A 14,304-nucleotide genomic window follows, 5' to 3' on the forward strand; every position below is an offset into this window, starting at 1 on the left:
GGGGGCCCCCCCCGGTTGGAAGGGGGGGGGGTGGGACCCCCCTTTTGGAGGGCTTTTTTGGAAGTTTGAGAAGACCCCCCCCCCCCCCTTCCCCCCTTCCCCCCCCCCTGAGGGGCCTCGAAGCATTTGGCAGTCGACCGGCACGGGCGCCGGTACAGTCCGGGCGATCCCAGTCCCGCGTCTTCCGCCTCTCCTCCGCGCTCTCCCGCGTGTCTTGTGTGGTCGTGACAACGTGAGCGGATCTCGGGCGCGCTCGCGGGGGGGTTGGTAGGTAAGGTAAGGTAAACTTCTCCACACACACGAGGTGGTGGGGCAAGGGGGGGCAACCCTCGCGTCTCCACGTCTGACGACAGGAGCCCCACGGCATTCAAACGCGGGGGGGTTCGCGTGGGAAGACCGCAAGGGGGGGCCAATTTTTCGTCAACGCTGCAAAACCGAAGAACTAAGTATTCTCAACGAACTAAGTATTGTCAACGTCATAGCGGCCGCCGCGCGCGTGCGTATTGCGGTGGCGCCACGCTTGGCGCTTTGGCCGCTGCCCGCTCTAGCTGCGAGCGAACCCGAACGTACGCGGTGTGGGGAGGGCGGCCGCGAGGGTGTGGGCGGCTGGTTGACGCTCCGAGAGGCCTGTGCTGTCGAGAGGGTAGACGCGGGGGCAAGAGAGTGTGCTCTCCGGGCGCCTAGACGACCCCCGACCAAGTCGAGACGGTGAAGACGTCCTTGTCGCCGACAGAGTGCTTCGTGGTGGTGATGTCCTGCGGCGCACGCGCAGCGGTGTGGCTGAAGGGCGGGGCTGGCGCGAGAGGGCGAGCCCCGGGCCCGAGGAGTGCGGAGAGGGAGAGGGAGGGTGTGGAGAGGTGTGGAGAGGTGTGGAGAGGTGGTGGTGTGGAGGTGTGTGTGTGTGTGTGTGTGTGTGTGTGTGGCGTGGGCGGTGCCTGATGGAGGTGTAGGTGTGGAGAGGGAGAGGTGTGGAGAGGGAGAGGTGTGGAGAGGGGTGTGGAGGTGTGTGTGTGTGGCGTGGGGCGGTGCCTGGTCCGAGACAATCTTCTTGAGATAGTCCATGAACTCAGTGCCCGCCTGCTCTCGGCAAGGTGAGCACGAGCGAGCACGCGCAAGTATGAGCGAGTACGGGCGAGTACGAGCGAGCACCGCAAGCGGACGCGGCTTCATCTCGGCTATCTCTCGGTTATCTCTCGGCCGGGCCTCTCGGCTCTCGGCCTAGCTGACAGCGAGGCGTCCTCTCCACGAGAGGTGTAGGGGATGCGAGGGGGGCGCCGAGGCGGGTGATGCGCCAACTGCAGGACGTTGTGGTTTGCCTTTGGACACCGACCAGTGATGTGTGTTCTCGGCTCTATCGGCACGCCTGCGGCGCCTCGTCCCGGCCGTCCTGCGTGCCGGGGTACAGGTTCCAGTCGCACAACACGGCCGTGTCACTGTTGATCATGCCTGGGGGGGGGGGGGGGTTCGGAGCTTAGAGACGGTTCGTGGAGAGGGCGCCGGGCGGCTCGCTGCTGCTCGTGCCGTTGGACTCGAGCAGCCGCAGGTCGGGCAAGAAGTCCTGCGGCAAAAGGGCAAGAGGTCGGGCCAGGCCAGGTCCGGGGTACACTTCCACACACACACACGAGCTGGTGGGGCAGGGGCCAGGCTAGTCCCTCGCGACTCCACGTCTAGACGACAGGAGCTGGCACGGCATTCAACGTGCAAGGCCCAGTGCGCGTGGGTGAGCGGTGTGCGTGCGCGCGTTTGTGTGTGTGTGTGTGTGTGTGTGTGCGAGTGAGTGAGTGAGTGAGTGAGTGAGTGAGTGAGTGAGTGAGTGAGTGAGTGAGTGAGTGAGTGAGTGAGTGAGGGAGTGAGTGAGTGAGTGAGTGTGTGTGTGTGTGTGTGCGCGCTTCTCCTCCCGCTGTGGGAAGGACAAGGCTCGGACAAGGCTCCCCCCCGTATCTCCCCCGTATCTCCCCCGCATCTCCTCGTATCTCCCCGCATCTCCCCGTACCTCCCCCGCATCTCCGCATCGCAAGGCAGGAGCCTCCGCCATCTCGACTGGGTCTCGACTGGGTCTCTGCTGGGTCTCTGCTGGGTCTCTTGCTGGGTCTCGGCAAGCTCCCTGCTATCTCCCTGCTATCTCCCTGCTATCTCCCGGCGATCTCCCTGCGATCTCCCTGCGATCTCCCTGCGATCTCCCTGCTATCTCCCTGCGATCTCCCGGCGATCTCCCGGCGATCTCCCGGCGATCTCCCGGGCCAGACCTTGATGGAGTGGTCGAGCAGCACTGCGTCGAGAGGCCGAGCGCCGTGCTTAGCCTGGATCGACGGGAGCCGATCGGCCACTGACCCGATCCGCACCTGCTCACGGGGGGGGACAGGCGTGGAGAGACGCCGTTCACAGCCGCTGCGCCGCCGCTCCGCTCCCCACCTCCACGCGGTCCCGCAGCCCCGCGTGCTCGACCACGGTCGACGCAATCGCGGCAAACAGCGGCTCGATCTCGACCGAGACGAGCTTGGCGCCGGGCGGGAGGAGGCGGCCCATCCGGACGGCGGTGTAGCCGCAGTACGTGCCCAGCTCCATCACGTACGCCTCCGGCCCGCGCTTCGCATGCACCTCCTCGACGGCGCGGTCGATGGCCTGGCTGCGCAGCTTCCACTCGGCCGTGCCAGCGCCGTTGAAGTACGTGTCCCAGAAGACGTCCATCGCGTCGAGCACCGAGGCCGGATCGCCCTCCGTCGACGAGCTGATCACGTGCCGCAGCAGCGAGCGCTCGCGCAGCTCGTTGAAGTCCGAGGTCGCAGAGGGCGGCCGCGCAGCGTCGTTTGAGTCCCAGCGCACGGGCGGCGCAGGGCGCGAGATCGCCGAGGCGCGCGCCGCCGACAGCGGGCTGAAGGCGCCCGCGCCCGCGTGGAAGCTCCGGCTCCGCAGCGCGCGCGTCGTCGCGCCCGAAAAGGGCTTGAGGGAGATCATCTAGGAGGAGGAGCGGTGGCGGCGCCCGATGAGGTCAAAAAAATGCACTAACATCGAAGGCTAAGCTCAAAAAATGCACTTTTCGGTCTTCAAAAGAAATCCGGTGGCACCCCGTGTTGAGCCGAGCGACACAATAACAGCGGGCGCGTCTCACCACTCACCGCATCTCATGATCTGCATCCTCGCGACCGCCGTTAACAGCACGGCAGCTTCCCGCGTCGGTCCCTCTCAACCTCCTGTTTTCTGCGTGCACGCCGGATTGGGCGGGCGGCGGGCGGTCGTCGGATCGGCGGACGCTTCTCGAGTCCCAACCCGCGAGTCTGTCACTGAGCCGCCGGATGCGGCGACCATATCTCGCGAGACCCTTGAGGCGACGGTCAGAGATGGCTCGGACGCGGTCAAGCACATCGACCTCGAACGGCACTCGGCAGAGGCGCTCTCCGCGCCGCCCGACTTGACGGGGCGTGTGGGCACGACCAGTCCGTGGGGCGTCCAGCATGAGTACAACCGCGGCTGTGTAAGCACTTCTGCGCCGACGCTGCTGCTTCTCCTACTCGCTGCCTGCGGTAGTGGGTTGCTGCTGCGCCTCCTCACAGCTGACGGCGGGCTCAAGTGGGCGCGGCGCTTCGGCGCAATCGGGCTGTTGGGCACGTGCGGCGCCTGCTGGCTGCTGCTGGGGCAGCGAGCGCCGCGCTCCGGTGCAGCCTCGGGTCAGCGAGCCAGCAAGGCGGTCCGTCCTCGGCTGAGCAGGAGTCGCGGCGCGGTGGCCTTGCTCCTGCTGCTCTCTTTCCTCCCGGTGGTTCGGGCTTCCTCCCCGCCCTCATCTCCGCCTCCTGCGCCGCCCTCCCCGCCGCCATTGGCGCCGTCGCCGCCACGGTCACCGCCGCAGCTGCCGCCACCGCCGCTGCCCCCGCTCGTCCCCGGCGAGGCCGTCGCCCACACGCCTCAAGGCATCCGGGACGAGATCAACAAGGCCATGGACCAGGGCCGCAACGCGAGCGTCTTCATCCCGCCGGGCGCCCGCCTTGCCTTTAGCAGCAACGTCGAGTGCAGCGGCGACCTGCACTTGAACATGCACCTCTCGGTCCGGAGCAGCGGGGAGGGCGCAACGCTCGACGGCAAGAAGAGCTCCAACATGTTCTACATCTCGGGCGGCTGCAGCCTCTACCTGGAGGCACTGCACTTTGTGGACGGGCGTAGTGATGATAATGGCGGTGCGGTGCGCGCTGATGGCGCTGGCGACATTGCGATGAAGGACGTGTCCTTCACGGGCTGCGAGGCCAGCGGGGTGCGCCGCCCCTCTCTCCCACGCACCGCTCGGACCCACAAGCCCCCGCCACTCTTAGTCGCATGTCTCCCCCATGCCTTGTGGCTAGCCTGAGCAGCCCCACGCCCGCTGACGCCCCGCTTGCACTGTCGCCCTCGCGCAGTCCGGAGGAGGTATGAGCGTGCACAGCAGCGGCGACGTCTCGCTGGAGGGCGCCAGCTTTAGCGAGTGCACGGCTGCCCGGGTGCGTCTCCCACGCCCGCACACGCTCGCCTCCCCCGCACACGCACACTCGCACGCCATCGCCGCGCCGGAAGCGGGAGACGAAGGCAGAGGGACATGGGGTGGCAAAGGGCGGTACGCATTCCCCAAAGGGCCACTGAGGGCCTACCCGCCCTCTCGCCCTCTGACGCCCTCGCCGCTTATGACTGCACGCCCCAACTCGCGCAGTACGGAGGAGGTATGGTCGTGGACAACAGCGGCCACGTCTCGCTGGAGGGCGCCAGCTTCAGCGAGTGCACTGCTCGCAATGTGCGTCTCCCACCGCACACGCTTGCCTCCCCTTTACACGCACGCTCGTACGCCATCGCCGCACCGGAAGCGGGACATTTGCCCGCCCCAACTCGCGCAGCCCGGAGGAGGTATGAACGTGTACAAAAGCGGCGACGTCTTGCTGGAGGGCGCCAGCTTCAGCGAGTGCACGGCTGCCCAGGTGCGTCTCCTACGCCCGCACACGCTTGCCCCCCCCCCCCCCCCGCACACGCACACTCGCACGCCATCGCCGCGCCGGAAGCGGGAGAAGAAGGCAGAGGGACTGGGGTGGCACGCTTTCCCCAAAGGGCTACTCTGGGCCAGCCCGCCCTCTCTCAAACGCTGACGGCCTCGCCGCTTATCCTTGCCCGCCCCAACTCGCGCAGTCCGGAGGAGGTATGAACGTGCAGAACAGCGGCGACGTCTCGCTGGAGCGCGCCAGCTTTGTCGGTTGCACGAGTGAGACAAAAGCGGTGCCGCGCGCCCCCTCCACAAGAGGGTGCACAAACTGAAACGGGAGACCAGACTGTGTTCTTTTGTAGGCTCTTTATCTCAATGGCGTCGAGCGTCTCGCTCTCACCAACTCGCACTTTGTCGACAATATCGCGAGCCAAACCCCCGCGGCACTCTTCTTCGCCTCCGGCATCGCTGCCACCGACTCGATCCTCCGCAACACGACCTTCTTCCGCAACTCTGCGCCAGGAAACATCACAATCCTCGCCGCCTCGCCTCTAACGTGGGACTGCCCGCTCGGCTCTTGGATGCCGAACGTCGGCCAGCTCGTCGGCGACTTGTCCGGCTGCAACAGGCTCTGCGCGGAGGGTCACTACGGGAACGCGTCGGACCACTTTACCTCCGACTGCAGCGGCCCCTGCTGGCTTGGGCATTTCTGCCCAGAGGGATCCGTCCTCCCACAGAAGTGCCCCGCCGGGACCCACATGCCCAACAAGCGGGCGGCGAACGTTTCGGACTGCTTCCTCTGCGCCCCCGGCCAATACCAGCCAGAGAGCGGCCAGGAGGAGTGCTTGCCTTGCGCTGCGGGTTCCTTCTCCCGCGACGTGGGCAGCGCCGTCTGCGAAGCCTGCCCGAGGGGCGGCTTCTGCGAGGACGCGGGCGCCACCACTCGCCTTGTCTGGCAGCCTTGTCCCGCGGGAAGCTTCAACCCAAACAGAGGCTCCAGCTCGAACGCCTCGTGTGAGTTATGCCCCATCGGCACGTCGAGCGCGGCACCAGGGGCGGAGGGCAGCGACACGTGCTCGCCCTGTGAGCCCGGCTATTTCGCCGCCACGCCTGGCCTCGCCAAGTGCGAACGCTGCTCTGCTGGGACCTACCAGAACGACACGGGCGCGACGGGCTGCCTCGCGTGCAAACAGGGCAGCTACTGCGCCGAGGGCGCGGCGGCGCCGCTGCCGTGCGAGAAGGGCAGCTACTCGCGCGCAACCAACCTCGCCGCCGCGGCCGAGTGCACGGCCTGTCCCGCCGGCAGCGCTTGCTCCACGGGCAGCGTCGAGCCGACGCCATGCTCGTCTGGCACTTTCGCCGCAGAAGAGGGGCAGGCCAGGTGCGAGGCTTGCCCTCCCGGCACCTCGTCGGATCGAGGCAGCGACTCGTGCGACGCATGTGAGGCTGGTCGTTACGCCGCCAACGCCGACCAGGGCCTTTGCAATCGGTGTCCTCATCCCCTCAGCTCGGCCAGCGGCAGCACCACCTGCTCGTTTTGCATCGCCGACTACTACTTGCGGAACACCGCGGCCAACCCGGACGATATCTACAAATCCCCAGCCGAGTACTGCAAGGCTTGCCCGCCGAACGCTGCCTGCCCGGACAACACTACCCTTTCGTCCCTCGTCCTCCCGCCTGGCTTCTGGCGCGCCAGCCCCTCCTCCGCCGTGCTGACAGAGTGCCGCCTCTTTGGCGGCGATGCCAAGGCCGGCAAGACGCGATGCGCCGGCAGCGAGCCGAGAGGTGGCGCCTCTCGCCGCCGGAGGATGGAGGAGGCGGGCTCGGACGCGTACTGCGCTCCCGGCTTCACCGGCCCCGAGTGCGAGCTCTGCGCCGCGGAGAACCACTACCTCGCCGACGGCGTCGAGTGCAAGGAGTGCGCTCCGCGCGGCGCGTCGGCGGCACTCATCGCCGGCATCGTCTTCGTCCTCTGCGCCGCGTGCGGCCTCGCGGCGTGGGCCTACAGCGAGACGGGCTGGCGGAAGAAGGCCTGCATCGGCCCTATCCTCCGCTTCGCGGACCGTGCCGTCTACTGGTACGTTGGCGTCGGGCTGACGGCAAAGCTGAAGATCCTCTTCGGCTTCTATCAGATCTGCACTGTCTTGTCCTCCACCTACTCCGCGCGGCTGCCGGAGGAGTACACTGGCTGGACCGACCGGCTGGCCAACGCGATGTCCATCGACTGGTCAGGCGTCTTCCTGCCGGAGCAGTGCCTCGGCTACGGCCTGCGACTCCTCGCCATTGCTCTCTCACCCGTCGCCCTCATCGCACTGCTCATGGGAACGGGAATAGCGCTGCGGCTCCGCCGCTGGCGTGCCGCGCCGCCACCGCGCCCAACGGAATCATCGGGATCGGGACCGGGAGCCGACACCGGACTCGTGGAGGCATCGATGTTTGAGGCATCGACGACGTCGGTGATGTCGGCGGTGTCGGCGATCGCTGAAGCGATAAACACAGACGAGTCAACGGTATCTGCATCGCACGCGAGGCCGTGGTACGCGGAGGCGGCCCTCGGCCTGCTCGACCTCACGCCGGCCGGCTTGGTGCTCATCTTCTGCTTCGTGCCCTCAATCAGCGCCTCCATCTTCCGCTCGTGGTCGTGCCAGGCGCCTCCAGCCGATGACTGCCGTTGCTCACGCCACCCCTCAGACCCCACCCCTCAGGCAACGTGCTGCTAATAGGCCTACACCATCTCTCCGCCGAACGAGCCCCTGGAGCAGGTCTCCTACATGCGGCAGGACGCGAGCGTCGAGTGCGGCACCGAGGATCACGAGTCCATCACCGACCTCGCCATCGGCTTCATCGTCGTCTGGCCCGTCGGTTCGCTTGTCCTCTTCACGTCGCTCCTCGCCGCTTGCTACAAGCCGCTGCAGGCCAAGACGCCGAATGCAATGACGCGGGCCACCGCCTTCCTCCACCGGGAGTACGAGAAGACCTGGTACTGGTGGGAGGCGGTCGAGCTGGCGCGCAAGCTCGTGCTCACGGGCTTCGTGCTGCTGATACCGGAGGAGCGCGCGTTTCTTCGCCTCGTGGTGGCGACCCTAGTCTGCTCATGCTACGCCGTCGCGCTCGCCGTCGTGCGGCCGTACAAGCGGGTCGGCGATGACGTGCTAGCCGTCGCCACAAGCCTCGTGCTCCTCCTTCTCTTCCTTGGCGCCAACTGGACTACCATTTTCCTCGGCATTGAGGAGCGGTACCCCGGTACAGAGGAGGCCGCCGCCATCCTCGGGTTCGGCAAGCTGAACGGCGTCGTCAACTCGATGCTCGTCCTCGTCGGCGTGACGCTCCTCTTCTTCCTCATCGGCGCCGTCGTCGCCGCCCGCCGCGTCGCCATGATCCCCACGATCCGGCTCGCATCGACCAAGCAGCCCCCCGAGATGAGCATTGTGCTCGGCCTCACGTGGCACCTCTTCAACAGCCACATCTGGTGAGTCATGGCGCGAGAACAGGGAACAGAAAACGGCCCGCGTCACCGCCGCCCCTTACCCAAACGAATAGGTCGACCGGTCAAGACGCCGTAAAGGTCATCAAGGGTGAGCTCAAGCAGCTGCTGCCTGATATCAAGATCTTTCTCGACGCGCGCAGATGCTCATCCGCGCTAGCTACACACACAGAACACCTCTGACACACCGCGGTGTGCGCACAGGTGGATGATCTAAAGGATATTGGGGCGCTCGAGGAGTACATCCAACGGTCGCAAGTCGTCCTCTCCTTCCTCTCGCAGGGCTACTTCCGCTCCAAGGCGCGCCTCTTCCTCCCACAGCATCTTCACTCTGGCCTTACCGACTTCCTCCTGTCCCGCGCCACAGAACTGCCTCCGAGAGGTCCGCTCGTCGCTCGAGAAGGACAAGCCGCTCGTCCTCGTCCAAGAAGCGGACCCTGAAAAGGGAGGCGGGACGCTGCAGGCGCTGCGCGACGAGTGCCCCGAGGACCTGCAGCCCGACATCTTTGACAAGGACTGGCCGCTCACGATCTGGTACCGCATCGATGAGTTCCGGCTCATCTCGCTCAAGATCATCGCCGAGGCTCCGCGCGGGCCACGGTCAGCCACTCCGCAATCCTCTCTGTCTCCCGACCGCCCCCACTTGTACCACAGGCGGTGCTCCTCTGCTCGCCCGCCTATCAGAACCAGACCTCCCTCCCGCTCTGCGTGTCGGGCGAGCTCGAGAGCGAGTCGCTCGTCTTTTCCAAACCGTGCACTCTCTGGGCCTCGCCAGCCAACCCAGGCGCCGCAGAGCTGGCCTGCGAGCTCGCCAGCGCCTTTCCCGGCCTCACCGTCTCTACCGTTGTGGACGTTGGCTCTTCTGCATCAGCGCGCCCATCCATGGCACTTCGCGGGTTGGCACGCCGAACGCGCCGCGCCGACAGGGCTACCCACATGCTGTTGTACCTCAATCAGAATACCTGGCTGGAGGAGGACGGCGAGCGGCTGGCCGAGCACGTCAAGCAGGCGCGGGAAGACAAGCTGAAGATCGTCATGGCGCACGAGAACGACCCGGGCCTCGGCGGCTGCCAGTTCTCGAGAATGTTTGAAGTCACGCCGCAGGAGCGGGCTCGCGGAGTAGAGAGCGCATGCTCTCCACCGCCCAATCTCAGCTCCCCGCCCCCCAACCCTCCGACGCCGCAGGAGCTCATCGCCGGCGGACTCTACAAGGACCTGGCAAAGTCGTGCTTCCCGGGGCGCCACCGGAAGGCGCCCTGTCCAGCTCGCTTTGCGCGCATCGAGCTTTCGTGACGAGGGGCGTCCCTGTCCGCAGGTGTCGCTCGTGCTTCTGGCAAAGAGCCTAGGCGCGACCCCCGCTCGGTCGCGGGCGGAACTCCTTTCAGGCAGCATCGCCGAGCGCGGCAGCCTCGCGGGGCGTAGCTTAGGCGGCCTCAGCCGGGTGTTCGCCAAGATGAGCAGCCGCAGCTCTGCGGAGGCGCGAGACGTCTCTGGAGGCGAGGCGTCGTCGGTGCAGCGGCAGGTCTGATCGGCTGCGAGGCAAACGTGCCCAGCATCGTGAGAGGGAGCGTTGTAAAATTCACTTGCGCTCGCTGGTGTTGCGCGCGGAAATAAAGGGCGTCGCTAGTGTTGCGGCTTGCGCTTGCGCGTCGGCAGGTCTTTTCTGATTCTGTATTTTCACTGGAGCTTTTTTTACTTCAGTAGGACCATAGGAGGGTATAGATGCGATTCGGCTCTAAATTGGAAACAGGTACGGCTCTACTGAGTACCGTCTCTGGGCGGGTGACTGGGAGGCGAGGGGCGGCCGGGGCAATGCTGAAATGAATGCAGACTACATGCAATCGCACGGATGTGGACGATGCACGAGAGTCACGGGCGGCGGGCACTGTCCACTAATGCACATCAACCCGCGCTCTCACGCAGAGACACACGCAGACCAGAGCACGCCGCAAGGCAACGACGGCACCAAGGCGTTAAGGTTCGTAGGACACGCTCGCGTGGTGTGGCGTCGCCTGCACTGGGAGGAAGCGCCACGGGGAGGAAGCGTGGCGTGTCGATCGAGGTCGAAAAGAATTTTACCAGGTCGACCATGTTAATTCGCGCGACCGGCAAGGTGCGGGCGACGGCTTTCTCAGAAGCCGTCGCCCCCACCAGGAGCAGTCACGCCACCAAAAGAATTTTACAACACAACTCCCTCGCACGACACTGGGCACGCACGGGACTGGCGCGCACTGGCACTAACACAGAAGAAAAACGGGGAAAATCCACGCACTCTCTCTCGCTCGCGTTACAAAAACACTCAGCGAGCGCAGCGCTGCAGATACGGCCGCGCCCAGTACGCGTTGTGAGCCTGGGGCAGTCTCGCCGGGAGCAGCTCTGCCTGCCACCAGTTGAGGTGTTGAGCGCGACGCGTCGTAGCCCCACCCCGCACAAACGACAAAGCACTCAAAAAACAAAAGGCGACCACTCCCCCCACCGTGGGGTTGTCAAACGTTAACTTTGGGCCTAACAGTTGCACTATTGTTGGCTGAACTCCTCAACGTTGTTCAAGTGTTCTCCCCAGCCCAAGCTGTTACGGTTTTGTTACTGTTCACGGCCTCATTCGAGACACCCGCGCAAGCCGCCTTCTCGATGAGTTCCGGGCTCCGCCTCTCGCGCGTTATGCACTCCTCGATCCGAGGACCGACGCGGCCCAGCTCCACCTGCCCTGCACCGTCGTGTGGAGCGCCGTCAGCCCGCGGCAAACGCGACGCCCGAGCGGGCTGCCTGTGTCGGCGAGCGCCGCGCAGAGCTTCTCGCGCGGCGCGGCGACGCTCAGCGAGCGCAGCGCCTGCAGGTACGGCCGCGCCCAGTACGCGTTGTACGTCTCGCCGAGCAGCTCCGGCCCCTGCCACCAGTTGAGCGCGACGCTCAGCCCCCCGCCAGGACCGCTCCGCGTCGCCACCTGATGCCACCACTCCGGTGGCAGGTAGAGGACGTCCCCCGAATGCAGCCGGCACTGCAGTACCCCAAGCGACCGGCCGGCCGCGCCCGGGTGCGCCAGGTCGGCCGGCGAGAAGGAGGGGCTGAGCTCGTGCAAACTGCGTGGACAAGGGGAAGTGTCGATTATTGGTAGGCTCGCGGGTGGATGAGGCAAGGGGGAGGGGGATGGGAGGCGCAGAGGCAAGGAGAATGAAGCCGCACCGGCGTGTGCGGTAGCCGCCCATCTGGGAAGAGGGATCGACAGCCTCTGCGCGCTCGAGCTGTCGCGTCGGGCGGTGCCCCCAGCGCAACGCACCCCCAGCGGCGGGCGGAGCAACCGAGAAGTTCTTCTCGCCAGCGAGAACCTGCAACAGTGTATACTGCGATATCGCCGAGATTGGTGAGCAGGGCCACGTCTACCTAGCGCGCCGCGTAAAAGTTGTGGTGAGCATCCCAGTGCGCCCCTGCGTGGACCTCGCCCGCCGACATCCACACCATGGCCTGTTCACAATCGCAATCGTGGATCACGCCGCGCCGTTTCAAAGCCACACCGCGCAAAGGCGCGCCGCCTTCGACTTGGTCGGGAGGGATGCTTGTTGATAGAGTGGCTGCAGCATCACCTTGAGTGGGCCCGCCTCCGCAACGCCGCCCGGCACCCCCTCCAACAAGCGGGTCAGGTGGCGGGGCGGCGCGCTCCGCTGGCGGCAGCCGTCCGCCGGCGCAGTGTGCAGGAGTACCTTCACGGAAGGGGGGCAGTACAGCCAGTAGTCGTCGCCGTCAAGGTCTGTGACATAGTGCCGCGAGATGTTGCCGACACCTTGCCGACCTTGGTCCGTCAGCAGCTGGATGGCATCGCGCAGTGGCAGTGAGCTCTTCGCTGGAAACACCACCTGTTCATGGGCGGCCACGTGAGGACACGTCGGCGGTGGGTGCTCTTATGGCCACGTGAGTGACCGCGTCGTCGTCCGGAGTCACGACATCAAATCCGCTCACCGCGGCAGGAATGCTCGCCACCTACTCTGCCATCTGACGAGTGGGGTGCCCATCACCGGCCAGCCTCGCACCTCTTCCTGCCCACCTTGACATGCTCCTCCGGCCCGAGCCGCGCCACGAGCTCCTCCACCGAGCCCTGTGCCCACTCTGCCGCCTGCCAGCTTGAGGCGGCGCCGCGCAGGATGAGTGGTCGCGGCGAGGGCGACTCTGCGCGCAGTCCAGCGGCGGCGAGAAAAGTGGCAACGTCAGGCACGCCTTGCAACTCATCACACAGACTTTCCGCCGTGCTTGCGTTGCCAGCCGCCAGATCACGGGGCCAGCCGCGAAAGTTGGGGACCGGAGCGCCTGGCGCGGCAGCGAAGGCGATTGCGAACGCCGCGACTGCGAGCAATGACGCCCAGCGTAAAGTGACGATAAGTGCCGCGGTGCGGAAAACTCCGAGCACGCAGCAGACGGTGATAAGCGATCTGCTCACGGCAAAGGTGAGCGCAAGCGCGCCGATTTCGATGGCAACGAGAGGGCCGGAGGAGGAAGAGCGGGACGTGGATGCCTGCGGCTCGGCGGAGGAGGAGGAGGGAGAGGATGGGCTGCTGCCGGATCCGGCCGAGCGTCGCCTCGGCTTTGGCATGAATGTTTCTGTGCACCACGGTCGTACGGTCGTCCCCAAAGTTGGTTGGCCGTCCAGTAACCGAATCCGGCGATTTTATTTTCTTCTACAGCGCGCCGCCTTCTTTTCTTCAACCTGTTTCCGTTAGGTTTTTTGTTGGCAAAGCAAGACACAGCGCTCACACAAAATCACAGTGGGTGGAAAGCGAACTTAACAGGGGTCGATTAGGGCCACCCTGTCCAGAGGCAGAGGTAGGTAGTAGGTAGAGGTAGGAGGTAGGTGCTTTCTGAGATCTTGCAATCGTGAGTCTCGCGCCTTGCGGGGGGGGGAGCGGGAAGGAGGAACCTCTTCCCAAGAGCACTCTTGGAGCGCCGCCACTACCACCCAGAGCGCTGCAAGCAGCGCCGGGCAATGATCGAGCGAGTCTATGCAGCCCTCGGCCACGCTCTCCTCGTAAGCATTTCCGTTGCATGGGACCCCCCCCCCCCTCCCCCTCCCCCCCCGACGAGTTGCATTTGCGAAAAAGAAAGAAAGAAAGCACACAGACACCCCAAGGGAGGGATGGGAGGACGGCACGCCGCCACCACACAGGGATTTTCCGGAGAGGAGTGTGGTGCTAGCCGTCGCCCACCCTTGGGCGTCCGCCTCTTCCTATCCTATCTCTCTTCGCAGTCTCTCGCCGATTCTCGCTGCAACCTTCATGCCACCTCGCGGTCGTCCCACTCTCGTCGTTCTCTCTCCTGTTGCTTCTTCCATCCCATTTGCGAGGAGTTCTCTCGGATTCCACGACGAATTCTTATCGGATTGCGACGGCTGACCCGCCCGGTGCCAGGGACCTGGTACCTGCAATGGTTCCCACTGCCGAAGGCTCCGAGCGCCCGCTGAAAAAAAATTAAATATTCTTAGCTTCGCCCTTGCCTCCGAGACTAGGGACAGAACCCACCCGTACACAGGAGAGATGGGACTGCGCCTCGCCCTCGCTTGCCCTGACTGCACAGGATAGCGTGCCCCGATGACGGCGACACTTAGCGAGGGTCACTGCGCAAGGAGGTTCGGTTTTGCCTTTCTCTGTGCTCTCGGGGGAATGTTCCCTCGACGCCCACGGCCTTTTTGAGGTTTCGTACTAATGACGTCCTTCTTGGCACTTCGTGCGTCGGTGTGTGCGTATCTATAGTGTCTAATTCCCCGGTATTTTTTTATTTTATTTTTTTATTTTTATGCTATATAGGTTGCCCGCCGGCGTCCCCTATCATCTACTCTGCTTACTTCGGCCGACGGCCGCTCGGTGGTCGAGTGGCTGCCGGATCGAGTCTGCAGCGTTGACCC

The 14,304-nt window shown here is 65.2% G+C and overlaps 3 protein-coding genes across 3 annotated transcripts; 1 reads left to right on the plus strand and 2 right to left on the minus strand.

Annotated features, from left to right (window-relative positions):
• Positions 1-413: 413 nt before the first annotated feature.
• Positions 414-2,979, minus strand: EMIHUDRAFT_433509 (catechol-O-methyltransferase). Its single transcript, XM_005790361.1, has 6 exons — positions 2,413-2,979; positions 2,247-2,342; positions 1,522-1,558; positions 1,364-1,446; positions 1,030-1,077; positions 414-755 (listed from the first exon to the last, which is right to left on the minus strand). The coding sequence occupies exons 1-6, from the start codon at positions 2,953-2,955 to the stop codon at positions 681-683; spliced, it is 882 nt and encodes a 293-aa protein (XP_005790418.1). The 5' UTR covers positions 2,956-2,979; the 3' UTR covers positions 414-680.
• A 145-nt stretch (positions 2,980-3,124) lies between these two features.
• EMIHUDRAFT_200360 (hypothetical protein) lies at positions 3,125-10,156 on the plus strand (the record flags this gene model as incomplete). The annotated part of the gene is made up of 16 exons (XM_005790362.1): positions 3,125-3,653; positions 3,906-4,243; positions 4,386-4,466; positions 4,673-4,753; positions 4,854-4,934; positions 5,140-5,226; positions 5,296-5,489; positions 6,741-7,536; positions 7,657-8,402; positions 8,474-8,498; positions 8,622-8,668; positions 8,739-9,017; positions 9,344-9,536; positions 9,603-9,675; positions 9,803-9,939; positions 10,130-10,156. 16 exons carry the CDS (start codon positions 3,125-3,127, stop codon positions 10,154-10,156), a joined length of 3,714 nt encoding a protein of 1,237 aa, XP_005790419.1.
• Positions 10,157-11,076: 920 nt separating this feature from the next.
• Positions 11,077-12,999, minus strand: EMIHUDRAFT_200361 (hypothetical protein; the record flags this gene model as incomplete). The annotated part of the gene is made up of 6 exons (XM_005790363.1): positions 11,077-11,497; positions 11,601-11,743; positions 11,853-11,879; positions 11,999-12,037; positions 12,116-12,268; positions 12,457-12,999. 6 exons carry the CDS (start codon positions 12,997-12,999, stop codon positions 11,077-11,079), a joined length of 1,326 nt encoding a protein of 441 aa, XP_005790420.1.
• Between the last annotated feature and the right edge of the window lie 1,305 nt (positions 13,000-14,304).

This window comes from Emiliania huxleyi (assembly GCF_000372725.1).
Source record: "Emiliania huxleyi CCMP1516 chromosome Unknown EMIHUscaffold_12, whole genome shotgun sequence".
NCBI classification, from domain to species: domain Eukaryota; phylum Haptophyta; order Isochrysidales; family Noelaerhabdaceae; genus Emiliania; species Emiliania huxleyi.